Source organism: Aspergillus ruber, assembly GCF_000600275.1.
Source record: "Aspergillus ruber CBS 135680 unplaced genomic scaffold scaffold00028, whole genome shotgun sequence".
Classification (NCBI taxonomy): Eukaryota; Fungi; Ascomycota; class Eurotiomycetes; order Eurotiales; family Aspergillaceae; genus Aspergillus; species Aspergillus ruber.
Window position 1 is genome coordinate 152 of NW_024467324.1, and position 27302 is coordinate 27453.

At 50.6% G+C, this 27302-nt stretch overlaps 7 protein-coding genes across 7 annotated transcripts; 3 read left to right on the forward strand and 4 right to left on the reverse strand.

Annotated features, from left to right (window-relative positions):
* Positions 1-403: 403 nt before the first annotated feature.
* kgd1 (alpha-ketoglutarate dehydrogenase KGD1) lies at positions 404-4619 on the reverse strand. Its single transcript, XM_040782730.1, has 5 exons — positions 4456-4619; positions 4005-4364; positions 1857-3901; positions 1431-1804; positions 404-1380 (listed from the first exon to the last, which is right to left on the reverse strand). The coding sequence occupies exons 2-5, from the start codon at positions 4230-4232 to the stop codon at positions 842-844; spliced, it is 3186 nt and encodes a 1061-aa protein (XP_040635854.1). The 5' UTR covers positions 4233-4364; positions 4456-4619; the 3' UTR covers positions 404-841.
* A 218-nt stretch (positions 4620-4837) lies between these two features.
* EURHEDRAFT_415579 (uncharacterized protein) lies at positions 4838-8791 on the reverse strand. The gene has a single exon (XM_040782731.1). The coding sequence runs from the start codon at positions 8307-8309 to the stop codon at positions 5112-5114; it is 3198 nt and encodes a 1065-aa protein (XP_040635855.1). The 5' UTR covers positions 8310-8791; the 3' UTR covers positions 4838-5111.
* Positions 8792-8819: 28 nt separating this feature from the next.
* EURHEDRAFT_196363 (uncharacterized protein) lies at positions 8820-11919 on the reverse strand. The gene has a single exon (XM_040777924.1). The coding sequence runs from the start codon at positions 11644-11646 to the stop codon at positions 9088-9090; it is 2559 nt and encodes an 852-aa protein (XP_040635856.1). The 5' UTR covers positions 11647-11919; the 3' UTR covers positions 8820-9087.
* A 946-nt stretch (positions 11920-12865) lies between these two features.
* Positions 12866-14040, forward strand: psf3 (DNA replication protein PSF3). The gene is made up of 6 exons (XM_040782732.1): positions 12866-12936; positions 12989-13057; positions 13125-13183; positions 13230-13419; positions 13502-13610; positions 13676-14040. The coding sequence occupies exons 1-6, from the start codon at positions 12895-12897 to the stop codon at positions 13747-13749; spliced, it is 543 nt and encodes a 180-aa protein (XP_040635857.1). The 5' UTR covers positions 12866-12894; the 3' UTR covers positions 13750-14040.
* A 912-nt stretch (positions 14041-14952) lies between these two features.
* On the forward strand, positions 14953-18366 carry EURHEDRAFT_196451 (uncharacterized protein). Its single transcript, XM_040777925.1, has 5 exons — positions 14953-15156; positions 15274-15354; positions 15418-15519; positions 15577-15851; positions 15908-18366. Exons 1-5 carry the CDS (start codon positions 15039-15041, stop codon positions 18050-18052), a joined length of 2721 nt encoding a protein of 906 aa, XP_040635858.1. The 5' UTR covers positions 14953-15038; the 3' UTR covers positions 18053-18366.
* Positions 18367-19103: 737 nt separating this feature from the next.
* Positions 19104-21916, reverse strand: EURHEDRAFT_517739 (uncharacterized protein; the record flags this gene model as incomplete). The annotated part of the gene is made up of 6 exons (XM_040786591.1): positions 19104-20556; positions 20765-20768; positions 20912-20995; positions 21048-21129; positions 21180-21586; positions 21790-21916. The coding sequence occupies 6 exons, from the start codon at positions 21914-21916 to the stop codon at positions 19104-19106; spliced, it is 2157 nt and encodes a 718-aa protein (XP_040635859.1).
* A 250-nt stretch (positions 21917-22166) lies between these two features.
* On the forward strand, positions 22167-24747 carry EURHEDRAFT_415587 (putative G-patch domain protein (TFIP11)). Its single transcript, XM_040782733.1, has one exon. It carries the CDS (start codon positions 22241-22243, stop codon positions 24533-24535), a length of 2295 nt encoding a protein of 764 aa, XP_040635860.1. The 5' UTR covers positions 22167-22240; the 3' UTR covers positions 24536-24747.
* Positions 24748-27302: the final 2555 nt, after the last annotated feature.

Below are 27302 nucleotides of genomic sequence, written 5' to 3' on the forward strand. Positions count from 1 at the left end.
GGGTTGAAAGCTCAGAATGCCTTTTCACAAAGTTTGTAACCCAATTCTTGCCAACTGTTTGAACTGGGGTAGATCCACGAGCCGCGAGTAAAAGATTGGCCATTTCTTGTACAGCAGTAGGCCGAGGCGCTGCTCCGCGGGAATCCATTGAGAGAATCCATTTTACAAGTGATTCCTCTTCTGTTTGAGACAATCTATGGTTATTGGCGCGTGATTCAGGGCGAAAGACGTCACCAGCAAGGCGGCGTTGTAAAGTAGAGCAAGGCACTTGAAAGTGGTGTGCTGCTTCGCGAATAGAGCTAACTTCTTGATTCTTAATAGCCTGGATAGCTAATAAGATCCTACCCTCCTGCTCTATTGAATACCGAGAGCTTTGAGAGCGAATTGGTGGCATGGTGGGTGGTTGAAGAAAGAAGGGTATATAAAACCGACGCGTTTCGCGTTTGGTGGCCCACTCGCTTGTGAATTACGTTATGAATAATCCTATTCATAATCAGGGAAGTCTCGTGGGTAATCTACTGTTGTAGAATGACCACGCTAAATTGACCACAATAATTTACAATACGCACCTCTTAGGTAGTCAGATGCCAGGTCAGGCCAGACCATACTCACATGCAACAAAAAGAAAAAGAAAAAAAAACAAAAGAATAGCAAAGTAGTCGACGCTAGCCTAGTCCCACAAAAAAAGGCGTTTAAGATGTAGTAATCAAACAAATGTACTTAATATAACCCTTCAATTGCCTCCTTCACCAAACCCAACAGATAGAAAACGGAAATGGAAAAATAAGGATGAAAAAGGAAATTGAAATGTAATGGAATGACAGATATTGTTATGTTACATTCACTCGCCCTTCAAGCGGTCCTGGTGGATAGAGAATGCATCCTCAAGGAATTCCTGCTCTTCCTTGATGTGCACAGATTTGAGACCGGTGGCAACCGATGCGCTAGGGGCACGACCGGCGTAGAGGACGTGGCGGCGGTTGTGGTGCTCGGTAGCATTCAGCAGGGTCTCGATACGGGGCTGGGTGAAACACCAGGCACCGGCGTTCAAAGGCTCCTCCTGAGCCCAGACGATGTTCTGGGCGTTGGGGTAGCTGTCAAGGTTCTCCTTGAGCTGAGCCCAGGGGAAGGGGTGCAGCTGCTCGATACGGGTGATGGCAGTGTTGCGGATGTTGTTGGCCTCACGGTGCTTGATCAGAGTGGCGTACACCTGACCAGAGCAGAGAATCACACGCTCAATCTTCTCGGGCTCGTCAATGGCGGTGCCGTGAGCGGGGTCGGGGATGATCCACTGGAAGTGAGAGTCGCCAGTGAACTCGGAGAGATCAGAGCGAGCAATGGGGTGACGCAGGAGCGACTTGGAGAAGAACATGATCAAAGCTGTAGAACGTTAGCAAATGCATTTCCGTAAAACAAAAGACAAGACATACGCTTGCGGAACTGGCGGTGGATCTGGCGACGGAGCATGTGGAACATGTTAGCAGGGCTGGTCATGTAGACAACCTGCATGTTGCAGTCCTGGTGCTGGCGGTCAAGTCTGTCCTGAGAGGGGTACACGCGGGGCTCCTCGTTACAGAGCTGCAACCAACGCTCCATTCTGCCCGAAGAGTGCTCAGGACCCTGGCCATCGTAACCGTGAGGCAGAGAAAGAACAAGACCAGAACGCTGCAGCCACTTCGATTCACCAGCAGCAATGAACTGATCAATAATACACTGAGCGTTGTTGGCAAAGTCACCAAACTGAGCCTCCCACATGACGAAAGCGTTAGGCGAGGTCAAAGAATAACCGTATTCGAAACCAAGGCTGCAAAATTTAGATTCAGAAATAATGGAGAAAGGGACAGAAGAAAACTCACGCTCCGAATTCACTCAGGGAAGAGTTGGAGATGACAAAGCTACCCTGCTTGTCACTAATGTGCTGCAAAGGAGTGTAGGTACCCTCAGTAGCCTGGTCGTGCAGGACAGCGTGACGTTGAGAGAACGTACCACGCTCAACATCCTGACCGGAAACACGGACGTGGTAACCCTCGTCGACAAGGGAACCGAAAGCAAGAGCCTCAGCAGTGGCCCAGTCAATGCCCTTGCCCTCTTCAACAACCTTCTGGCGGTTGGATAAGATACGCTTGAGGTTGCGGTGGAGAGTGAAGCTCTCGGGCCCATCGCTAATGGTTCTGGCAATGTGCTTCAAGAGCTCAGGCTCAACCGCGGTGTCAAGGTGAGGAAGGACCTCGGTGGCCAGCTCCTTGGGGGTCTTGAAGCCGTTCCAGGCTGAGGTGAGCCATTCCTTGCTAGTGGGCTGGTAATCCTTGCTGCGGTCGAAGCTGTCGTTGAGCATTCCCCAGACCCACTTCTTGTGCTCGTCAATGTCCTCCTTGGTAAAGCTCCCCTCAGCAATCAGCTTCTCGACGTACTTGTCGATCTGGTTCTTCTGCTCGGCAATGCGCTTGTACATCAAGGGCTGGGTGAACGAAGGCTGGTCGGTTTCATTGTGGCCCTGCTTACGGTAGCAAACAATGTCAATGATGACATCGCGCTTGAACTCGGCACGCCAGTCAGCGGCAACCTGGCAAATGTAGTTGACGGCCTCGACATCGTCACCATTCACGTGGAAGACGGGGGCGTCGATCGACTTGGCGATGTCCGAGCAGTAGGGGGTGGAACGAGCGAAACGGGGGTCAGTGGTAAAACCGATCTGGTTGTTCACGACAATGTGAATGGTACCACCGGTCGAGTAGGCGGGGAGGGAGTGGAATCCCATAGTCTCGTAAACAACACCCTGAGCGGCGAAAGCAGCATCACCGTGCAGCAGAACACCCATGGCGCTGTTGAACTCGGTTTCGTCGTTGTTGTAGTGCTGGATGGAGCGGGTCTTTCCGAGCACGACGGGGTCCTCAGCTTCCAAGTGAGACGGGTTGGCGACCAGGGAGAGCTGGACGCGCTTGCCGGAGGGCGTGGGACGCTCGAAGTTCATACCCAAGTGGTACTTGACGTCACCAGAGCCCTCGTCAGAGGGTTCAGTCGAACCGGCGAATTCGCTGAAGATCGACTCATTGGGCTTACGGACAACGTTGGAAAGGATGTTGAGACGACCACGGTGAGGCATACCGATGACAATGTCCTTGATACCGTAGTCAACGCTACGGTCAATCAGGGCCTTCATACCGGGAACGAGAGATTCACAACCCTCAAGACCGAAACGCTTGTCGTTGGGGAATTTGGTGGCCAGGAAGGACTCGAAGCTGTGCGACCAGATCAGACGGTCAAGGATGCGGCGTTTGTCATCCACAGAGTACTGGTAGCGCTGAGGAACCTCGAAGCGGTCACGGATCCAGTCACAGGGCTTGCGGTCAGGAATATGGATGTACTCGACACCGTAGGAGCCACAGTAGATCTGCTCGCAGGTAGCGACGATCTCACGCAGGGTCATTTTCTTGCGATCGGGAGTAGAGAAGCGGGGCAAAATACCAGGTCCAAGAGTAAACTCCTGGTCGAGGTCACGCTCAGTGAAACCGTAGTGGTCGAGCTCAAGCTCCTTGGGCTTGCTGTAACCGAAAGCCTCAGCCTCACCACGGATACCAAGAGGGTCGATCTTGGCCTTGTGGTGACCACGGGCCTGGTAAGCGCGCACCAAAAGCTGAACCTTCAAGTGGTTAGTGACTTCGGGGCTGCCGCTCAAGCCCAAGCCCTCACCGGGCATTTGTTGGGGCACACCACCCGTCGGTGTCGGGACAAGAGTCGGAGGGGGCTGGAAAGCCTGGGAGACAGGCATGTTGCCGTTCTCCATGTTCTTGAAGTAGGTCTGCCACGAGATGTGGACGCTGGATGGATCGTTCTTCCATGCCACGTACATCTCATCGATATAGTTGGCGGTGTTGCCGGACAGGAAGGAATCATTGGGATCCTATTTACGGCATCAGTCAGTCGAGTTCCATATTTCCTCCAATATATCTTTTCCCCCCAATCGACAAGTTGCAATCAATCCATGGGGCAAAGTAAATGCTCACCACGCCCTTTTCCAATTCCTCAGCAGAAGCAGCATAGTGTCTCCGGCCATAACCACCAGCCAAACGGTCCACAACAGCGAGAGGTCTCCTGGTCGCAACACCGAATTTCGAGCCGTTAGAATTCCGAGCAACATTCGAGGCAAGAGAGAAAGATCTCCGGCACGATGAGCAGGTCGAGCCGCGCGACAAGCTGCCACTGGCCGCCTTTACGGCAGTAGTCCGGAGCATTGTGCGGGATTTTTTTCCGTCACGCGCGGGAGCGTGAAATCGATTGAGTAGAGGGGAGAGGGGAGAGCGAAGAGCTGGCGGGAGCTCAGCAGTGGAATATCAATAAGAAATATAAAGAGAATGTTTATTCAGCTAGTATAAGTTAGCTGGCTGGCTGAGATCCATAGTGTGGTGTCCCGATGATGTATTATTGCTGCACGGAGAAAAGGAAGACGGGACGTACGGATGACAAGAAAACACACAGGTGTCGACTAGAACTGCCGTAGCACCTGCACTCCAACGGGACTCATCAGAGAGCAGAACTCTCTAGTTGTTAAAAAGGGTAGTGGTGGTGAGAAACCGGAGGTTCAGAGAGGGAGGAGCGAGAGAAAGGAAGAGATGAAACCGGCTCAATACAGCCAGAGGGACTCAGTGTCTTTGCCGAGATCGACGGCTATGACGGCCGTGGCTGAAAGCCTTCATTAGCCACATCTTGACTCAGCCGGATACCGAGCCGGTTGTGTCGAGTCCTTACGCACGTTTTACGAATCCCACCGGCTGTGTAACCCCCGACCACAGGGCCGGGATTACAGTACCATACGCTGCACCGCCACAGTCCGGTTATGCGAATTTCCCGCCACGGGTTTTTGCGGATGGGCACGTGGCCAATCATTGCGGGAGGATATATGTATTAGACACTATGCTATATACAGCCGAGCTCGATCAATTCACAATAGTATGTTAGATAGAAGGCAGGATGAAAAGAAACAAAAAGACCAAATGCGCTGAATGTCGAAATCAAACATGCAAAATGAACTCATTAGGTCGTATAATAGGGCATCGCGATAGATATAGACGGGTACACATATACACCATAGATCAAAATATAAAATACCAAATTTACACCGGACTGGCTGTCGACGATCCGTTCCGTTCGAGTTCCCGAACTGGGGATCCAGTCGCACTGCCGTTTCCAGGCCAGATGACATCGGCTGGGATCGTCGGGATAGTCGGGCTTGCATCGGAAAGCGCGGTGAAACTACCCCGGTTCGACGAGGAATGCGGCTGGTGAGCAAACGGAGGTGGACTGGCACTGCTGCTGCGAAGACTGCCATTACTTCCACCCCAGGCTCCCCGGCGGAGTCTCATCAGTGCGCTGAGTGACATCTCGTCATCCAGATTGCCCAAATCGACCAATTGTGCCAACCCGGGACTTGACATGGACGTGTTCGAATGGCCCGGGGCATGTGCCGCTGTCAACGATATAACCGAATTGCGCGTGCTTCGCTCACTCCGCTCAGTGATGGGAGTCAAACTGGGTTCCCGGAATTTACCCCGGCTGCTAAAACTCCGCGATATACCTTCTACCCCACGTGGGCCAAAGTATCCACCATTGGTGAGCTCCAACTCGGAATTCCCGTGCGAATGTGCATAAAAGCCAAATTCTTGGCCATAGAAACCATCGTCATCGTTCTCCAACGCCTCTGCATTAGCCGCCGCAATAATGGGGTCATCGTATAGCGCGTCGCAGTCGTCATAGTCAAAATCTTCAAGAATTTCTTCTGAGCCGAATGGCTCAATGGCCTGGCTCAAGCGACTGTTATCTGATATCAGTCCCGGGTGAGAATCTGCCGTTTGTGCTGTCTGGGCCGCACTCTCTTGGTCCATAGATCGATCACTCATGCTGTCTGTCCGCTCAAACCGGTCATTACCAGTCGCCGCTTTGGTCAGGGCATTATGCAATGCCTCAAGGTTGTGCTCGGAGAGTACTCCGCCATGGACCTTAGCTGACCCGGCATCCCGCGTTCGTTCAGAAAGAGAACCAAAAGTCTTGAGCCCTATTCGATAATCACTGGCCATACTAGGTGCATGTCCCAGTGCTCCTGTGTGTCCTGCCAGGTTTCTAGTAAATTCTTCTTCTGATAAAGAATCCTCGAATCGTGTTGCCTGCTGTTCTCCGCTAGTTTCAGGGGCCGTTTTTTTCTTGCGATCATATAAGTGACTCGTCTCGTCATCAAAGATCGATTCGTCGAACTTCTCACCCTCAACACCAACATCTGCATCGAGGTCACCAAATTCTCCATCATCAAAGTATAGATCGTCATCATCCTCCAACACTTGTGATGTGCCAGGGTTCATTCCAAGGGGTACCGGGGCTGGACCAGTCGAAGGCGCTCCTGCGTTTATCTGCTGCTGTGGTATACTTACATCATTGTTCCCTGGTGTAGTGTTCTCGTAGAGAGATGGGGTGCGGGAAGAATCCTGCCGCAGCTCAGCAGGAACTGGAGCTCCCTGCGCGGGAAGAGTAGCCTGGTTCGGAACAGCAGGACTAACCGGGCTGCCAATAATCGGAGACAGCCCGGGAGAGAGCCAAGATTTGTTTATCATCAAAGTTCCAGACCCAGAGACAAGTTCATCTTCATCGGCATCAGTATTGACTCCAGGGATCTTCTCTTCGAGACCATCCATGTCATCCAAAAGATCTTCATCGAAATCGTCATCGCTATATTCCCCGTCATCAGTTCCATATCTGGCCCTGCGCTCTGCTTCTTTCTCCTTATGTTTCTCTTCCAAAAGCTTTTCCTGGACCGAAGATTCCATGCCAGTCATGTCAAAACTGAATCTTGACGCGTTGCTCTTCAAGTGCCGTGGTAGCCCCAATGGCTGCTGCAGCATTTCGACCACAGTATCTTCTTCTTCGCGAACCGGTGGAAGTTCGCCCTTCTTAACGGGTTCAACCGCAGGTTTGGGATCCAGCACAGCTTGCTCCTGAGGATGTTGTGGTGTTAGTAGTGGTAGCTGTTGCTGCTGAAGCTGTTGCTGTTCTTGTCGTTGTTCAGCTGGTTGCCCCTCATCACGTTCAGGAATTTTTGATGGCAAATTCCTTGCAAACACAGGGAGTGAATGTTCATTGTCTTGATGGGCTGGGTTTATCAACAAGGGCGACTGTAGATATCCTTTGTTTTCAACCTGCAATGCATTTTTGTCTTCCTCGAAATGCTCCTTGAATGCAGGAGGATGCTCGTTGTGCCTGGTCTTCTGCTCGCTCGTCTGGTTCGACGGTTCGGGTACATGGCCATTCTGGGGCTGTTCATTTACACCAGCCGCATCCTGCGCAAGGATGGGCGCAGTAGATATATTCCGGCGCGGTCGTGGCGCAGAAAAATCATGGACGATATTCCCACGAATTCTGGGGTCATAGTCATCCGGAATTGCAGGAACGAGATTTGGAGCGCCGATTTTCGTGTCATCGGTTCGGGAACTAGCCATCCGAGAAGACCGCGATGACCGTCTCCGGGCCAGAAGGGACATGGGATTCAGTAGATGAAGCATCGCCTTTCCCGACTTATGATGATGCTCCGACGGTCCATCCCGATCTGCATGTCGGCGACTATTCGACCTGTCCAACTTGCTCTCTTTATGCGAAAGCATTGATTTTTCCGCAGGGGAAACATCTGGTGATCCCTTAACCTGAGCATTTGACCGCGATGAACCCGACACAGCTGTCCCCGGTGCTGAAGTAGGCGGCTGTTTTTGATTATCGCTCGACGACGTATTACCCTTCCCAGACGAAAGCCGAAACGGCAAATCCTGCTTCGACGATGACGAATCGCTTTCACCGAATTCTGCACGCGGGCCTGGACACGACAGCTGCGAATTGCTCGAATGCGCAGTCAGCACCGACGCCGCTCTCTCCCGTTCTTCGGGGCTCGAATGAGGTCGGGTTTGTTTCTCAAGCGACGACGATGGCACGGTGAGGTTGGTCGCTGATGAAGACGGCACCATGGAACTACCCGACGGAGCGACCACGTTCAATCTATCTGCCTGTACCTGACCCTGATCCCAATGGTTATTCTCCTCCGAAGCCCGTTGGGCCGTTTGCGACCCGGATCCGTCAGATTCGCCAAGGCCCATCGACAAGTCCGGCGTATTTGGTATAACCGGGAGCTGGGGAGGATTCTCGTTCACATTGTTCTTCGAGGAGGGGGAGGAAGCGGGCTGTTGCGGTTGTTGTTGTTGTTGCTGCTGCGGCACCGGCGACGCACTCGACCGGCGGTGGTCCCGTCGCCAGTAGGAGAAAACAGTAGAGGGAGGCATGATCACGGATTAATTGTGCGCGCGCGAGGACACCTCCAGGATAGGATGAGTCCGTCGTCGCTAATTCTTATTTGTTTATGGGTGAAAAGCTTGCATGACGTCTTGTGTTCTTTTTTCTGCTGTCAACCTGATGGTTGGTTCTGCCGTGGGGCTCTCGCTGAATGGTACCAGGTCTCGGAGAAAATGAAATACCAAGGGAATAATGAACCAATGAGGACCAAAATAGCAGTCACTTGTTTGGAAAACCGAGAACGATGGGATAATCGTGGAAATTGCAAGGAGTAAGACTAGGATGGAGGAGAATAGCTGGAATTACTGGGCGAAGAGGAGAGCTAACGACGACCGCCGCTGGAATGTTCTTTGTAAATCAAGCGCCGCAAGCGAACCATCCAAAACGCGTGGGCCGTCGCAGAACCAGAGAACATTATTTTATTTAGACCAATTGTTAGGAATAATATGTTTCCTTTGCTGCCCGATGTCACTTAGGGTTGGTTTTGAAAATGTCAAGTTAGAATGGAAATTTTGACATGTATTATGCATGACCTCAAGTACCTTTGTATATTTCTTCTGAACAAATAACTTTTGTATGATGCAAGGTGAATTATAAATTCCTGTACAACCTGTACAAGGACATTATGAATAATAGAGACCAATGCCCCAATATACTATGCTAGACAAACATGCTCAGACAACATGCATCATTACCACACATTACAGCATCCACTCCAAACCAATGCTCGAAGACAAAAAACAAAAAAAAAAAAAAAAAAAAAAACCCCTACATAACGCTCTGCCGCCAGCGATCAATCACTTCTCGCTGTGGCAAGTCAGTCGTCGATGCCCCAGTCGTCGCGTGATGCGGTGCGCCAGATCCCATGCAGTTGCGGTAAACCATGTTGGGATGCGCCATCCCGTTTCCATACGCATGCTGTATCGGGTACCCGACATGCTGCGGATGTTCATAGTTCGGTGGAATTTGCTGCAGGGACACGCGAGAACCGGCATAGGCGTGCTGTGCATGTGGCGGAGCGGTGTAATGACTGGCGAATGACTGTCGTTGAGTAGTGTCCGGACGCATGAGGGAAATACTTCCCATGCTTCTCCTGTTCCGGGATATGTTGGCGTAGCGACCGGATTGTGGCTTCTTCATGTCCTGCTGTCGTAGGCGAGCCCGTATTTGTGCCAAAGTTTCTTCCCCGGGTGCCTCGCCATCCTCTTTTTCGTCCTCTTTAAGGTGGCCAATCTCTGCAAAGATCTCGCTTGCGAAATCACTGTTTCCAGCCGTGCTGTTGCGGTTCTTCGCTCTTAGACGCTTGAGGCGCTGGGCCAAGGTTTCTTCCTCATCACCACTGTCGGGACCAGCATGGTTCAGGGTATCGGGAAGGTAAACCGTGTTAGCTTGCTGTGACAGACTCGGTGATTGATCCGGTTGCTCACCCCGTAATCGGGCGCGACGCCTGCTAAGAGGTTCGTCTTCTTCCAGCTGTTTCTTTTCCAACAGACCCAGCGGCCGCGGTTCGGCAGGTATGTATGGCTTCTCAGGGTAGAGCATTCCAAGAGGCACGTCCTCGTCGTCATGGTCGATTCCACCGTTGTGAGTATTGTGATGATCTAAGGCGATGGTAGCAGGCATTTGTCGTCGGTGTTCACTCTGTACCTGGGCAACTGCGTCAAGCTGAAGTAAAGTCGAACGCAACCCTGCACGGTCAGCGGCCGGGCGGTTTCGGTGTCTGAGCTCATGCTTTCGCACTTCTAATTCTGCCATCAAGGTATTCGGAGCACCCATGTAATCACGGATATCCTCCTCGCTGTGATTCAATCCAACGTTATCATGTTCTTGTTCGTGATCGGAATTATTTTGTAAAGCCGTATTCTCATACGCCCCTGCTACTTCGACTTCTGTTGGTTGGGACAAGTGGCCTTGAGACAAATGGCCTGTAGAAGTAATAGGGTGGTCATCGGGGCTGGAAGATCTCTTATGAAATCGGAACAAGCTACGGGAACTGCGCTTTTTCTTCTGTTCTGTCAGGTTTTGAGACGGCATTCTCCGGTGCAACGTTCTAGGAACTCGAGGACTCGGGTCTGGTTGAATGGGTGCTGTAAATGGAGCATGTACGGAATCGTCAAGCATCTGGTCCAGAGTAGCAACGGGTGATGATTGCGCTGTGTCTGTCCCGCGCGGTGTAGCGAAGCGGTCAGAGAATCCTGGTGTGGATCGTCTTTGGCCCAGAAAAACAGAGCTCAGACGATGAGTGCGCCGTGTTTCCCGTTGAGGGACCGGCTTATCGGACAAGCGTGGAGGTAGCTTAAGCGTCGCAGGAACCGGTGCCGGATAGTAGACCATGCTCTCTGCGCGGTACTGCTTAGACCTTTTCGCCATAGGGGGTTTTGCCAAAGAAGCTTGGCGCTCGATACCTTGGCCCTTGTCCTGAGGAACATAATGCACCCCATCGAAATCCGAAAACAAAATTCTGGCCTGTTGATATGTATCGCCAGAGGCGGCGCTAGGTGGACGTTCGATATCGTGATGCGCGGGATAGTACTGGTTGTTGTACTGGATAGCAGCTGGCGGTTGTAGGATCATTGGAACACCCTGAGTTTGGTCATGAAACGGTTGTCCCTCATATCCATCCTCAGTCAACAGCGCCAAGTGAGAAGATGGCATACGAGTAGCAGAACGAACGGAGCCACGGGGTGATTGAAGATTAATGACTGAGTTGGCGACCGAGGCCGTCGAGCTGCGCCGCTTCTGTTCCAAATCCATCTTGCGAATCTCACTTGCAATATCCGACGATCCAGAACTCATTTGTTCTGCACTCCTTTCCAACCGCTCGACGTTTCCCACGTAAGCACCTTGTGACGACTGGAGATCTGGAGTTGGATGGCTGAGCGGTACGGGTTTATCACTGGCAGGGGATCGCAGAGGTGGTTCATCAGGAGAAACGTTACACGATGCTGATCGAGACTGCATCAGGCTTTCATTCGGGCTTGCGGCAGCAGTGGTGGTCGCTGTCTCAATAGGCGGCGGACCCCGGCGGGAACTATTGGATTTTGGCTCGATAGCAGGTTCATCATAGTCGTCGTCCTCTTCAACCATGTCGTAACTCGCGGAACTTATTGAGCGAATCATCGAAACCAAATTTCCGACGCTAATTTCATCCGCTGCTCTGGCTGGTTCAAGATGATGGCCAGCTCCGAGACTATCTGCGTCCGACGGCAATTGTTGAAACCCATGACGTTGTTGCGACAGCACCGGCGAAGAACTGCGAGAGGCATCGGAATCGGAGGCATTCGAAGCTGCTTCGGGATCATCCTGTGATACAGCATTATAAGTCATCTTGGGGTATGCAGATTGATGATGTCAAGGTTGTGAAGTCGACTGTTATTGTCCATTCAAGCCAGCCTGGTGGCCAAGGCAGATTAGATAGCCCTCTTGAAACCAAGCCGCGCAAAAGAAAAGAGGGGAGGGCCAAGGGATCTGTGAAGGATCCCGCAAGGAAAATAAATCCCACTGAATTCAAAGGAATGAAGGGAAATTATTAAGGAAAGAAGGCAAACAGAAAAATAAAACAGGAGGAAAAAAGCAAGAAACAAGAAGCGTTGGAGAGACATCCGGAGTAATCCCGTATTGTAATTGTGACAGCTATATTTGGACTGGATTTAGTCGATTTTAGTCCAGTATATTATTAGTTACATCCTCACTGTACTAACATCCAACATAATTCGGAGTACGACTGAAGCAGTCCACATCCAAATCTCTGCGGGGATCGAGTCCACACATTTGCCATTGTAGAGCCTCTCAATGCCAGCTCTGTACTTGTACCCCTGCTACTGAGAGACCCTGTATCGGTCATACTAAAGAAAATACCAACGCTCGATCTAATGGGGACGTGCACTAAACCATTTTTGGGATGGTGTATCCTGGTAGTCTAGCCCGAGAGTGACAATGCATGGACTAATGGTAGAGTGTAACTATATGAAGCTTCAATGTCTATCCGGTCTGCGGAGCATTGCCTAGTTCCAGAGGTCCCGGAAGAAAGAGTCGGAGATCCATGCTAGACCCTGACAGGCTGATTGCGTTGTAGCCGGGAGCTAAACCGTTCCAGGTATTATGGCAGAGAACTCTTCTGTAAAGGCTTCTCGGAGTGTCAGCTTTTACAAGGCCCTGTACTCTGCAGTGGATCTTGCCCGGTCTTCGACTTCTTGCCGAATGAAGTATTTGGGTCTAGAGTTCATGGAATCAAAGCAAAAGATGCGTTGTCATATGTACTCGAAAGCGCAACTCCCTCCCCTCGGCTAAACCAGCAGGGATTGATCGAGTATGGTTAGAAAGCCGTAGTGAGTGTAGTGATTGATCAAGTAGAAAATATAGACCACTCTAATTCAGAAAGAATAAGCTAAATTTGCTTGGCCTTCTTTGTGTTGGACGTAGTGACAGTGGAGACGTTGTTTATCGTCGCCAAGAACCACATCGGGAAAGCACACGGTTTCACGTGACGCTGCCGAATATGGTACGCGCTGGCAAAGACAACTCGCGTTTTACGAAGGAGAATCATAAAGCAGCAATCCCAACAAGAAAAGCAAGATGTCATATTACGATGTGGATTCTATTCTAACAGACGCCCAGGCAAGCAATTCCTGAGTTCTGAATCGGTATATCATGAGCTAACCTCTTCCAGAAACTGCCCTGCACATTTGAGCTCGAAGTCCCCGGGCTTGGCATACTCGAGGGCAATCCGGGAGAAGATGTATGTTGCAAAAGTTGATCATCCACCACACATTCTCGACCACAGAAACTGACGTGACGTCTGTCAGATCAAAGCGGGGACACGAATTGACCTCCCATTATGGCTAGGAGAAATGCTTTCCATCGGGTATGTGATACTACCTTTTGTCGTTCCTGTCTAATTTGTATGCCAGGGCACGGCTGGGAACGTCTCGATTGGTCAGCCTTGATCTGCCACCTGCATTATCGGAGCGAGTGATGAATGCGTTGAAGGCTGACCCTCGAACCATTGATTTGCGGGCTTTGGCGCCGCACTTCTATAACTTGAGTGAGCGGATCCTGGAGCTGTTTGAAGAAGAGGAGATGGTGGATGTATTGAGTAATGTATGTATTTTCTTTCTTTTCTTCTTTCTTTTCTACCACAAACCTTTTTTTGTTCTAATATGACAATGCTAACTGAAAACAGACATTCCGAAAGCGGGCTGCAGAGATCACTGATCATGCACATAATCCTCGAGGGGCCATGGGGGACGGCGTCGAGTTCTTACGTGGTCTCGATGAAACCGAACGCCAACGTATGTCGAATGCATCCCCGTTGCACAATGTCGTTGTCCACTGACATGCTGTACTACATGCATAGTATTCCGCGTGGCCCACGACAGCGCCAAGCAGATGCGCATTTGGTCCGGAGAGTCAAAAAAACCAAAGACTTGAGGTTATGAGATTTGCATGATGAATTGATGAGCGGGAGCGGTGCTTTTTCATTGGCGTATATTGGTTGCGGATTATTTATCGTTTGGATAACATTTGTTGCAGTGAACTTTGAGATGGTATGCGTCGGAGATGCCGTCAATTGTACAGCGTATTGCCACGCGTAGCACCAATATTGAGACTCGGGAGTTTTTCTCAATGATTTTGCATGATCTAATCCTGGTTCCAGTACAGGGATAGACTCTGCTAGGCAAGTTAATGCAAATATATCTCAACTGGATCTTAGAATTGCAGACCAATTGCAAAGCGGAGGCTTTCCTGTGGCCCGAATGGGTCTAAATTCTCAAGTCATGATGAAACAGTGGATCCTGTCTGGTCCCTGTGTGGGCTGCTAGGGTTGCGAGGGGTTTCCCGAACCGTTCAATATCCCCATATCACCCACCACAAAGTGCTCGAATGTATATGCGTGCTTTTATAGCCGCGGCAGAGAATAGTAGGAATAATATACATAATGGGGCTATATTAACAACAATACACCCCTATCCAACCGGAAACCCGGGGCCCTCACCTATTGAACCGTGGAAGCGCCGGAGCCCAGTTCCATGAGTAGTCAGTACCCAACCAATGGGTCTGGTGGATACATGGTCTCAACCTGAACTGTTTCAATCAAGCCTGATTATTCTACTGTACAGTACTCCGTAGATGTTCTAATACTATATTACCCGATTGGGCGTTGCGGCGATCGCCTATCAATGCCCGACTGCAGGTACATGGACGGGATGATAGAGCTCATTGTGTATAGTAATACATCAACAAGTACTTGTATAGAACCGTTGGATATTCACTACATCGGTGTAGAAAGTGACCCAAATTCCACGTCGCGTGGCAACCAACAGATCGTTGGGAGCATTCCGTGGATCACGGGGTCTGTTCTCGACTGTTTCTCTCCCCGATGGATCGACTCCGTTGTCCTCCAATCCACATTCCCACCGTCTTTTCCCTCTGTGTCTCTTTTCATTCCATCTTTCTCTCCTCTTTCTCCCCTCACTCAATGTGTCTCTCTCTCCTCATCCCCTCTTGGAATTTACCCACTTATCATCATCATCGCCGGAACAATTGACTACCATCGTGGCTCCCCCTCACGTTGTGCAGCTGCAATATTCATTACTGGCATTCGTTCCTGTCGACCTCACTTACATGCTGCATCCTCCTTACGTCCAACTCACATCTTGTCAACCAGGTAGCTACCAAGTGATGTGCTGCTCCTAATTTAGGTCCCCTTGGCGGCCATTATGGACAAAAAACAGAGACACTGCTCCGTCTCGGGGTCTTCCTGCCTAGCCGACCATTCGCGATACCCATTGCATCACACTCGTTGTCGCAGCGAATCGCTGACGGACCTTCCTAACGGTACGTTTCACGTAGTCCCTTTTTTATTTTATTTTATTTTTTTTTTTTCTTGCAACTTGATGGAATTCGCGCGTCTTCTCTTCAACCAAACGTGTGGCTAACATGCCGTTTGCATAGACATCCCAGAATCTCGTCAAATATCCCTTGTTCGCGTCAAGGGTCAAGACCTCACCATGCAAACTCCTCCGAAGAAGTCAGGTACGCTCGCAATCAATTTGACCATATATCCTACCACGCGTGATAGAATTGACAATCTTCCAGAGATGGTATGGGCCAACGACCAATCGCCCAGCAAATCGCCCAGCAAAAGAACACCAGGGAGACCCGGAACTCCAGGAACACCAGGGACGCCTCGCAGAGCTGGTACGTTGTTACACTGTCAGTTGTGCTGGTAAAATACTGATGACGCCTGTTGTGCAGGAACCCCGGAAGCCGGCAGCACGCTCGTGAACCCTTCCTCCGTTCTCCTCCAAGATCTGTTAAAAGAACAACGTGCCTGTCGAGGTTCACGGGCAGCAACAGAAGAAATGGATGCTCAGGTGCCACGAACCCCGGATCGTCCTTCCGCCCGGTCGCGATCGCAGTCCCAATCCCAATCTCAGGACGATACGAGCGAAAAACAGAAAAGAGTCAATTCGGCTTTGTCAGCGGGTCTAAGACAACCGCGAGAAATGGGTGTCAGGGAAATGGACCATGTTGGTTGCCCCTCTATTGATGTGGATAATGTCCAGACTGACCATTATGCCCGCAGTACGTGTCCAAGATGAACAAACAGAACTTCGACCTGAAATTGGAAATTTTCCACCGCACCCAACAAGTTTCAGCTTTGGAAAAAAGGCTGGAACGCTTGGAGGAACTGGAAGAAGAGGTGAAGCGGATACGTGCATTGGAAGACGAGCTGCAAGAGCTGCGCCATGCAGAGGAGGACAACCAGCGGCTACGCGAGTCGAACGAGCAATTGCGGCAAGAGCTTGACAAACGAGATCAGGCAGTTACAGAGGCAGTTGATCTCATCTGTCAGTTAGAGGCGAAAGTGGCTGAATTAGAGGCAACAAACCCATCGAGACCGTCCACGGCTCCCAGCGAGGGGCCTGATGTTGCAACGCCGAAACAGAGTGCTTTTATTGACATTCCGGAAAGAGCGACGTCAAAACAAGGTACGAATTTCGATCAGCACCGCAATGCGTCCCCCGAACGTCCTCACCTTCAGAGTGCACCATCATTCCTCCGTGACGAAAACAGAACACCCGCCCTGCGCGGCCTATATCTCCCCGGTGGCAATCAGTCACAGTCAGCCATGAGTGTGATTACGAAGAGTGAGAGCTTGAACTCCATGAATGAGAACGCAGAGCCTGCTTCCCCAAGACTGAGCGCCCTAAGTGAATGCAGTGACCTGATTCCCGAAGAAGTTTCTGTCCTACAAGAGGAAGCCGATCAACCTGAAATTGCGAGTCGAGGTGAGGAATCAGAGGCAGGCAGTTCTGACACGTTTGGACGGAAGTTCCAGATTCGCTCGCAGGAAAGGAAACGTGCACACATTGATCAATGGATACGACCGGTGCCGGGTGCGTATTCGAACCAGAATGGTTCCCCAAGGCAGAAGAAGCGGTCGAATGACTCGATGGACCCCCGTCAGAGGGTTCGAATGGATGGTTTGTTCGGAAGCTCGAGGCTTCCACCTACTCCGGATACAATGAGTACCGCGCCACGTAACAACCGGTCGAATGGTAGTATCCAAGCCGGTAAATACCGGAAGCAACAGCTTGGTCGGCCACGTTCCTTTGATGAATTGACATCACGCCGAAGCTCGGACAACAGTGCGCGGACTGGTAGCATGGGCACTAATATGAGTGACACTTCAACTCGTGAGATGCAGGGCATTGAAAAACATGAAACACCTGCGATAACTCCATTGAATTCCATCTCAACAAAGCATCGTCGCCACGTATCTTGCCAGGAATCTACTACTTCATGGGATGACACAGGACATCATGGTGAGAGCGATAGCAAGAGCAAGCGACACACAGTAAACCTCCCGTCTTCTCCACAGTTGACTCCGCAGGATTGGGTTGAGGCGGCCAACCCGATTCCTGCAGAAAAGGCAGGCTATCAGAAGCCCAGCAAATACTACCAGAACAGTGTGTCGATGGGTGCTAGACATCCAGGCAAAGCAAGTCTGGATGTACGACGGCATAGCATGGATTCCGCCATCCGTCGGTCTACAACGGAGCCCACCTTAGATCCTCATTCTCTTGAATTTGCACCTCATCCTGCAGTGCGGCCACCAGCACCTGTACCAGAACCTACACGACGGCGAATCAGTTTCCGGCCGCCGTTCTTTAACCTCTTTGGAAACTCTCGTCGTCTGCAACAATCTGCTACTCAGGACTCTAGGAGTAGCGAGGAGCACGCACCAGCTCCTGTTGTACCGAAAGCCCGTAACTCGGGGATGAAGTCAACACCTAAGCTTCTTGAATACCGGCCGGCTTCCAGCCGCGCAGAACTAGGCCCTCTTGTTCCAACATACGCTGACCCTGCCCAGCGGGCTCTTGTCCACTCTTCTACAGAATCAAACATTCTCTCCAACACCACTCGGCCTATCACCTCCAATAGCAAGGAGCACAAGCGCCGCAGCTCCCTTTCAATCATTGGCTGGATGAAGGGAGCCACGGGCAAGAAGTCAGAACCTAATTCACCAATTACACTCACACAATCCAACAATGCAGTGAGAAGTAGGAGATCATCTTTACGAATGAACCCTGACATACCAGACGCTGCCAAGGATATGGCAGCAAACACAAGTACCCAGGCTTTCGCCGGCAGTCCCAATCCCGACGAAGCGGGACGCCGATTGAGATACATCGAACGGCGCGGTCACCGCGGTTCGCTGAGGTGAACAGTCTCAGTCGAACTAGACGGCGGGCCTAACCATACTTAATGTCTTTTTCTTATCAACCTACCATCTACCCGGCATTCCCTCATGCCTACACACCTACTTCATTTTGTACTATTCACGCCTTGCGATTTGATACCCCTACATATGTGTTATTTTCCACGAACTACGATAACGATGGCAAGGACTAACATGATTACGTACCATTTTACAATTTACTACCCATACTTAGGTTGTTGACCCTGTCCAGCAACCCCCATCACTCTTTTTAAAGGCGAACCCATATAGCCGGATTTACTGTACCCTGCAGGTACGGGGACGTTGGTATCGGAATTTCATGTTTTATGTTTCTACGGAGTATGTATCATGTTCATCTTTTCTTATTTATTCTCGGATGGAGTGGTTTTTTGTGGCTCTAAAATTACAGTTACAGGCGTTATGGATTTATGGTTTATCAAAATTAGCGTACGGTTTAATGAACCCAACGGGAGGTTTTGAACCTCGGTTGCTTACTCCAACCAACTAGTCTATGCTTGATCTGTGGATAGAGCTTTAATAAATTTAGATATACCAGTATCTATGATTCAGTCTAATGTACAAGTTCCCATGTTCAAATTGATAGTCACGCCTGTTCCGTTTCATCCCAAGTTAGTTGAACCAAAGCTAATACCGTGCTGTACTCCTTAGAATCCATGTATGTATGTTCAAGAGCTTTTTTGTTGCTGCTGATGTTAAATTTCCACAGTGAACATTCTGTGCGCTGTGGTTATTCCGTATTTATAGTGTCACGACGTGGTGTCTATGAACCGCATTTGGTACGTATTATGTTGCGTTCTTCTTGCAAGTACCCCGAAAGACAAAAATACAAGGGAGAGGGTACGTTGCGTCCTCCGAAAACGGTCTGAGATTATCGATGGTACATTCCGATTGCAGGGGAACCAGGAATGCGCATGCGGTAAGGAGCAGAGGTACAAGAGACAAGTCCTCCCGATGGCCTCCTTTGTCTTGACTTGTTCCGTCTTCCACCCTTTGCCGTCCGGCCACATGGCGAAAATCAATACCAATTCGTCCCCGCCTCACCCAGCCTCTTCCCCCTTGGATTCATATTCAGAACCCGTTGACCAGGAATGGTATCGTCTGTGAGCGCCGATTCGAATGTCCCCGAGATAGTTCTCTTCCCTAATGCCTTGAACGAGTCATATCTTTCCCCTTCTCCATTGACTGCCGCCCACTCCGGCGAGGATCTCGGACTCGTTCCATCACCGAGATCACACCAGCGCGTGACGACGATGGCATGTCGGAAGTGTATGCTCTTCGGGTTTTCGCGGTCTTCGGTGAGTTTGATCTCAACGAGGTATTCGGAGGGACAGTCGGGACAGCGACGCATGGGACGACATTTCCCGCAGAGTGTCGTGATAGCATTGGGGTTGTAGGTGCGACCGTGAGACATATCTTTGGCTCTATGTTCGAAGCCTTGCAGGCCGGCTGTGGCGCGGGGTTTGGGGATATGGTTTAGCGCGCATTTGCAGGTATTCATGAGTTCACCATCACGCCAGTGTGCGCACGCAGAGAAGAACGGCCAGTAGTCGTCGCGGGAGTAGAGGAGGAGGCGCTGCGAGGAGGGAGGTAGGTCCGGGGGTGCGAAGGTCGAGCTTACGACTCGCATTAGCAGGCGGCCTCTGTTAACGAGGTAGCGGGAGTGGTGGGACCAGCCGTCGCGTTGCCAGCGACGGGAGAGGGATTCGACGGTGATGCCATATCTGGGGGAGAAGCGGTAGGCGCGCAGTGCGAGCTGGACGAAGGCGAAGTATAGGTTACGGCCGTGGGTGATTCGGTGACGGGGTGCGGGCAGCGCTGTGTTGCGCGCATTCGGGCACTCGAAGAGCGGATTGAGGACATTTGCGGGCTGGAGTTTCTCGCGACCTTCTTGCGTTCGACGGTGGAATTTCGCACAGGGGAAGCAGAGCAAATGATGCGGTAAGAAGCGGTCCTGCGACACCAGGAACTCAGCCCGATACTCGCGGTTTTCGGGATAGCCCAGTTCGATCCAGGGACCTGGACCGAGTCGATTGAACAAGGTTTTGTTGGCGAAAGCTAAGCTGGCTCTGGCGGCGGGATCAAGATTCTCGGCTATCATGCCCCAGAGCGTCATTGATAGACTCGCTATTAATGGCTCGCCTGGTCGTTCAGGGTCATATTCCCAGTCCTCAGCATCTTGTTCGTGGTTCCCCGTGCCATGAATTCCGAGTGAGTGTAGGATTGTGGTGTAGTCGCGGTTCTCTCCCAATTGCGAGTCGATTTGTCCTGTTGCTGCCCGGTATTTCTCCTGATGAGCCTGCAACGGGGCGAGTTTAGGTACCGGGGGGATATCATCGTCGAGCTTTTGTGCCAGGGCAGTTGAGCGAAGGTCCGGAGTGGATGCGTTAGCCTTGCGGAGGACTCGGCGAGACCTTTTGGGCCGGAGAGCGTTGGCAAAGAAGGCCCGGAAGCCCTGTCTATCGCCGGGACTTTCAACGGACATGATCAATACGTAAGATGAGAAATTAGAGAATGAAAGAAAAACATGCGAAACGAAAAGATGAAGTCGCAAGAAACTGAAACAGGGAAACAGGAAAGGATGGAGTCGATGATCACTCAATACGGTAAGATTACGTGTGATACCACCGTTAGAGAGCCGCGGTTCTCCGGTGCCAGAGAAGTATAAGTCTAGACTACACCACTATATCATCATAAAGACCGTATGTGAAGGACATCAGGATAGTCAATTTTTTCATTAACTAGCCAAGTCATCTTATTCAAGCACATAAAAACACGCTCAAAAGTCAATTGCGCTAAAATATACAGTGCTTGTAATGCACTTACGAGAAGCGCTTTTCAACGGCCTTCCAGTTGACGACGTCCCAGATGGCCTTGAAGTACTCGGCCTTGCGGTTCTGGTATTGGAGGCTGTTACATGTTAGTATACCATTCATGAGCTATCCAACCATGGTCGACTTACTAGTAGGCGTGCTCCCAGGCGTCAATACCGAGGAGGGGCTGGAACTGGCCAACGACAGGGTCCTGGTTCTGTTGTGTGTCAGCTATTTGGCCTTATTCTCGCATTTCGTAGTATTCTTCTTCGGGGTCTTACAGCGTAGGTGCGGACACTAATCTGACCAGTCTGCTTGTCCTTGACGAGCCAAGCCCAGCCACTGCCCTGGATACCAGCAAGAGCAGTGTTAATCTGTGCCTGGAGCTTGTCAAGACCACCGAAAGTGTTATCAATGGCAGAAGCGAGAGCACCCGACGGGGGTTCACCACCACCAGCGTTCTTGGGGGCCAGGTTCTCCCAGAAGAGAGTGTGGTTCAGGTGACCACCGCCGTTGAAGTTAATGGCGGGCTTGAGAGCAATCTGAGCGGAAATGTCACCCTTGTGCTGAGCCTCCTGGAGCTGCTCAACGGCGGCGTTGTAGTTGTTGACGTAGGTGTTGTGGTGAGCCTTGTGGTGAAGTTCCATGATCTGACCAGAGATGGCAGGCTCCAGAGCACCATAGTCATCTGCATTGAGTAGGCATGTTAGACCGCTGCGTAAACAGGATTGCTATGCCATCACGCCAATCGAGGGGCAGATTAAAAATCCAATGGGCGCCGAGAACACGGAGAATCCATCCCACACAAATGATGGCGGGAAATCACTCCTGTTACGTCTAATGACCCAAAAATCGAGACAAAATGCAATCACAGAAGAAACCAATACTTACACGAAAGGTCAGGCAGAGTAGCCTTGCCCCGGGCGAAAGTCAAGCCCGCAACGCCAGCTCTGGGAGTAGCCGAAGCTCCGGAACGGAGGGCAGCGCGGGTAGAGGTACGGAAGAGAGAAGCAGCCATGATGTGTGGTATACGGGGTATCTTTTTGGGTATATGAGAAGGTGTGTGTAGGAGTGAGAGAGTGTGAGCAATTGAGAGAAAGAAAGAAGAGGGAGAGGAGGAACGGAAATAAAAAGCGAGCAGAGAGCGACAAGAAAGTAACCGGACGAAAACGTCATTGTTGCTCGGGGCTCGGGTTCTTGATTTCTCCGCCTTCCGATGGACCGTTGGCCGATATTGACGACGCGGTTACTAACACCATGCCAAGAGACCTCCACGACTGTACTCTGTATGTTTATCCTGATGCTGCGCTGAAATAGCGCTATCCCAGAGCATCTGCTGGCCATGGACTCCCCTTCCAATTCGTCTTTCGGCGGCCAGAAACGCAAGATCGCCGACATGAGCTCCGACGAGGACGATGCGCGCCCTGCAACGAGCTTTCGCGGCTTCAAGAAAGCTTCATCTCGATCCGAATCGCCTCCGCCATCTGGCTTAGGAGCCCGTCGAAACCCTATGATGCAGACGGCCACCCCCGCTCCGAGAGGGGGAAATGCCACTGGGGGGTTAAAAGGCGCCAACTCGTTTGCGGCGCGCATGATGGCTAAGATGGGATATAAAGAAGGCCAAGGTCTAGGATCTGGTGGCCAGGGTATTGTCAACCCGATCGAGGCGCAGGCTCGTCCGCAGGGTATCGGTTTGGGTGCGGTCCGAGAGAAGACGAAACAAGCTCGAGAGGAGGAGAAACGGGCCGCCGCCTTACGGGGAGAAGAAGTGGAAGAAGATAGTTCGGATGAGGAACGGAAGCGACGGCAGAAGAAAAAGGAAGCGCGCAAACGAGCAGGAGAGCGCAGTGAGACAGGTACCCCGGTTCCTCGTGTTGCAAAACCCAAGTTCCGCACGGCTCGAGAGATCGAGGAGGACATGGATGGCCTGGAAGTTCCGAATGTGCTCAAATCTTTGATTGATGCAACCGGGAAGGAACAGAAAGTCTTGACCTCGACGGCCGGGTTAATGGCCCAGCAAGAATTTGTGAGCTCAGGTGAAGGAGAGGCCGCCAAGATTGCGCGACGGGCCCGACACGATTTGGAGGCTTTCGCCGATGAATGGAAAGGCTTGACAGAACGAAAAAAATATATTGAGATGGAGGAGGCACAATTAGTGGATCAACTGGACACAAACCAACAAAAGATCGATCAATTCACGGAGCTGATAACAGCCGTTGGGCAGTTGGAGATCTTCCAGAGTGAGAGCATTGCAGGGAAATTCGAGGAAGTCACCAGCAAACTCGAAGCGCTGCAAGTTAAGTACAACGATCACATTGACGAATATCGTCTATCAGAGACGGCAGTAGCCGCGATCCATCCTCTCTTCCGCCAGGCGATGGAAGAGTGGGAACCTCTGCAGGACCCAACATTCCTACTATCACATCTACGTCGTCTCCAGCCCTTGTTGTCTCGTAAAAGCGAAGATGAACAAAGAATCCGGTCATCAACATCGCCCTACGAAACCATGATCTACACCTTATGGCTACCCCGTGTGCGCTCCGCACTTCTCAACGACTGGGATGTATTCGACCCGGGCCCGGCCACGACGCTGGTTGTCTCGTGGAAAGAGGCCCTTCCATCATTTGTATATGCTAACCTTCTCGATCAACAAATCGTCCCGAAGCTGAGCGGCGGCCTGAAACAATGGAAGCCGCGCAGTAGTCGACGACATCCATCATCAGAGCACAGCTCGCGCTTCCCCTGGTGGCTCTTCACATGGCTCCAATACCTCGACGAAAAACACACAAACCCTAAACAACCAACAGGGCTTATGTCCGATGCGAAGCGCAAATTCCGCGTCGTTCTGGATACCTGGGACCTCCGCAGAGGCGTCGTCAGCGGCGTGGAGCTGTGGAAAGCTGCCCTGGGGTCCGAATTTGATGTCTGTCTACACAACCATCTCCTTCCGCGTCTGGGTCGCCATCTCCGCGAAGACTTTGATGTCAACCCGCAAGACCAGGACCTAACGCCACTGGAAGACATCTTCAAATGGAAGGACTGGTTTGCGCCCAACGTACTGGGCATCCTGCTCGTTACGGAATTCTTCCCCAAATGGCACTACATCCTTTATATCTGGCTCACCAACGACCCCAACTACGAAGAAGTCGGCGAGTGGTTCTCCTGGTGGCGGTCGCAGATCCCGCGCGAAATCAACGAACTCGCCATCGTCGACGACGAATGGAAGAAGGGTCTACAGACCATGGACCTCGCCTCCCGCCTTGGCGATCGCGCTGCTACCGAACTTCCCCCATCAACAAAACAACCATCCGCCGCCCAAGAACCCCAACCCCAAGCCAAACCCACACAACCACCATCAGCAGAAATCCGCAAACCTCGCGTGGTCGAGGAAGTCGCCTTCAAGGATATCCTCGAAAACTGGAGCGCCGAGCAAGGCCTCCTCATCATCCCGCTTCGCGAGGCGCATCCGCAAAACGGACAGCCTTTGTTCCGGATTACGGCCAGTGCTACTGGGCGTGGTGGCGTTGTTGCGTTCATCCAAGGGGATGTAGTTTGGATGCAGAATAAAAAGGCGAAGGAGATTTGGGAACCGGTTGGGTTGGACGAGGGGCTGGTTGAGAAAGCGGAGGGGAGATAATTGTCTTTTGGTAGTAATTGCATACGAAAGGAATGGAATGGGTATATTTGCATGTTTATGAATATTTGGATAGACAATAACTGAGCGGCTTTTGCATTTGCTTAAATGAGGCTAGTCATGCTCCAAACTTATCCGTTCTAGAAGTATGGCAGACTCAAGAAACTGTCTGATGCGCTCTACGTGTTGCCGTCGGCCATAGCAGGCCTAGAGCATTCACTCTTCAAAGAAACCTATTCACCTTTGTTGCCTCTTCATACTTATTTTCCTATGAAACCCCTCCTACACTGTCCATCATCTACGCTCTATTTTTACACAGAAGCGTAAAAAAGCGAGATTGATGACAAGTTCGACCATGCTTGCTCATGGTAGCATCTCAAGTGAATAACTAGCAGAGTGAAGTGGCATGATTGCCTAGAACATACACCAAAAGCGAGACACAATATACTCGAGGGGCAGTGTGAGATAACCCCATGTGTGTTCACGAGCACAAAATCGTGGTAACATATGATATGTTGGCTTACCCAGGTCCAGACCTCAGATATGATCAACCAACATCAGTGTAATCTCAGGCAATAAACTGAGCAACTACAAGTCTTCATCGCTGCAACTTTTAGGATGAAATAGTCTTGGTCATTTGTCGAGAAGACAAGAGCACCGAGGAAAACTTCTGTATACGGGATTGTTATCTTTTTCTATGTCGAAACACATGCTGGGCATGCAGCAGTGTCTTACAATATGCCCATATAGCTCGCAGAGATGACACGAAGGTATTAAACTCCATTAGCCGGCTATGATAAAAGTGACTGCCCATCTCCAACGGATATAGAAAACAGAATGTCTACATCCAACCACTTCCAATCGCAGCTTACAAGAACTGAATACGACTGTGTGCTAACTTCCATATCCTTTTCGCCGACATGCTTAACCTAGGCTGGATTTTCCTCCCCACAGACCTCTTTTTTTTTTTTTTTTTTTTATAAAACACGAGATCGAGGGCCTAGCAGCGCGTCTCCAGGGAGTATCTGGCACCGCAATGTGCCAAACAGCCTCAAATTTCTAAACCTGGCAGAAAAACTGGGGCCGGGGCAGTGGGTTCTTCAGCGCTGATCGCTGGCGATAGAAAATGGCATGGGCACTCATGCGGGCAAGTCCGCAACATGGCGTGGGGGATTCTCGGGACTGTTAGAAACGATTGGGATTATAAAACCTTGGGGACATTTCGTCTAATATGCACCAATCACACTAAATCCGGACCCAGGTTGACATGGTTTTTATATCAGCCGACCTACAATACTCCATAGACTACGAACTAGCGAACCGATACACACGAAAACCCTAATTTAAGCATGGGCTGTTCCTACAGTACCGATAGGAGCTACACAGGTGTTTTGTCACAAATCGACTCATATAAAACGTACACGAAACACAAAAATGGAGTTCAGAAGAATGGGCGTCCATAGTGCGCACAAGGACACATGCCCGCGGTAATTCGCATTGTTTGAAGGATGTTATTGCCAAAAAACGATGAATTATATGGGACGTGCCATTTAATATACACCAATACACCAACCTTTCTAACCCAGGATGGGCTCTTTGTGCCAAAGAACCTCCAATACTTTATCTATAACGAACTAGCAAAGCGAGGCATGACGGAAGCCTTAATTCAAGAATCGGCTGTCTTTAAAGCGACACCGACAGGAGCTCACCTCAATACCAAGACAACACCATCTACACTCTCACCATCCATATTTTACCGACTAAATTTTCAACTTTCAAATCATTCTATACCCAGCATTGCACGTTGTTGTTGTCATCCAGTTATCTGTGCCAACCATGTCATTGGCATCAACATGAAGTGCACACCGCTAGATGCCACGAAAGAGACGTCCAAAAATCCAAAAATCCAAAATTCAGAAGCCCCGAAAATTCTCAGATAAGCTCACAATAAACCATGTCCCCATGCTACGCCGTGCGGCTAGTGGAAAGATGAGAACCCTCTAGCGGAATACGATTTGCTTGAAGAATCCTCTTAAGCCACCAGGAACAATGTTTCACGTCGACTCACAGAAGCTGGCCTTCCTGCTGGATCTCTACAAAGCATCTTTCAGACCCCTTAGCCCACGTTCTCTTCGACATACCGACCGCCAGTTGTTACTAGAAACAAAGTGGAGAGACACACGGAGACACCAAAGGGAAAGGACGGGAATAACAAGACAGACATGATCCCCGAAGACAAAGCAGATTCTGAAGTCAAGAAGGGAGAAGAAGAACCCATAACAGCCTCCACCTCAGCCCTCACTATCACTCAATATTTGAATTCATGGCATAAGCTTTCCGAGACAATGGATATCAGATCCTTCGGTACGACACATTGAACAATCGCACAAAACGATAAGAAACCCCCAGACGCTCCCAGATAGCAATTAGGCAAAAGATATTGCAATACCTCTGTGACATGGCTATCCATGAAACTGGAGTGAGCACGGTCACAACGAAACAAAACATATATTATTTGCAATGCACGAGTACTCTGAGCAAGCTACTGTCACTGTAGACACGACGTGAACTGGACCCTAAAAGCATTGCAGAGGTTTCCAGCTTCACTAATAATTGGTCTATTGAGACTAGAAAAAGAGGATTGTGTACGGCTGGCCAAATGGGTGTCCTGTTTGTTGCACCTTGATATTGTGCATGCAGGACTTTTACAAACAAGAGTGTAGACATTGCAAAACGTACCTTTGATAAGAAACAGAATTTTTTTTTTTTT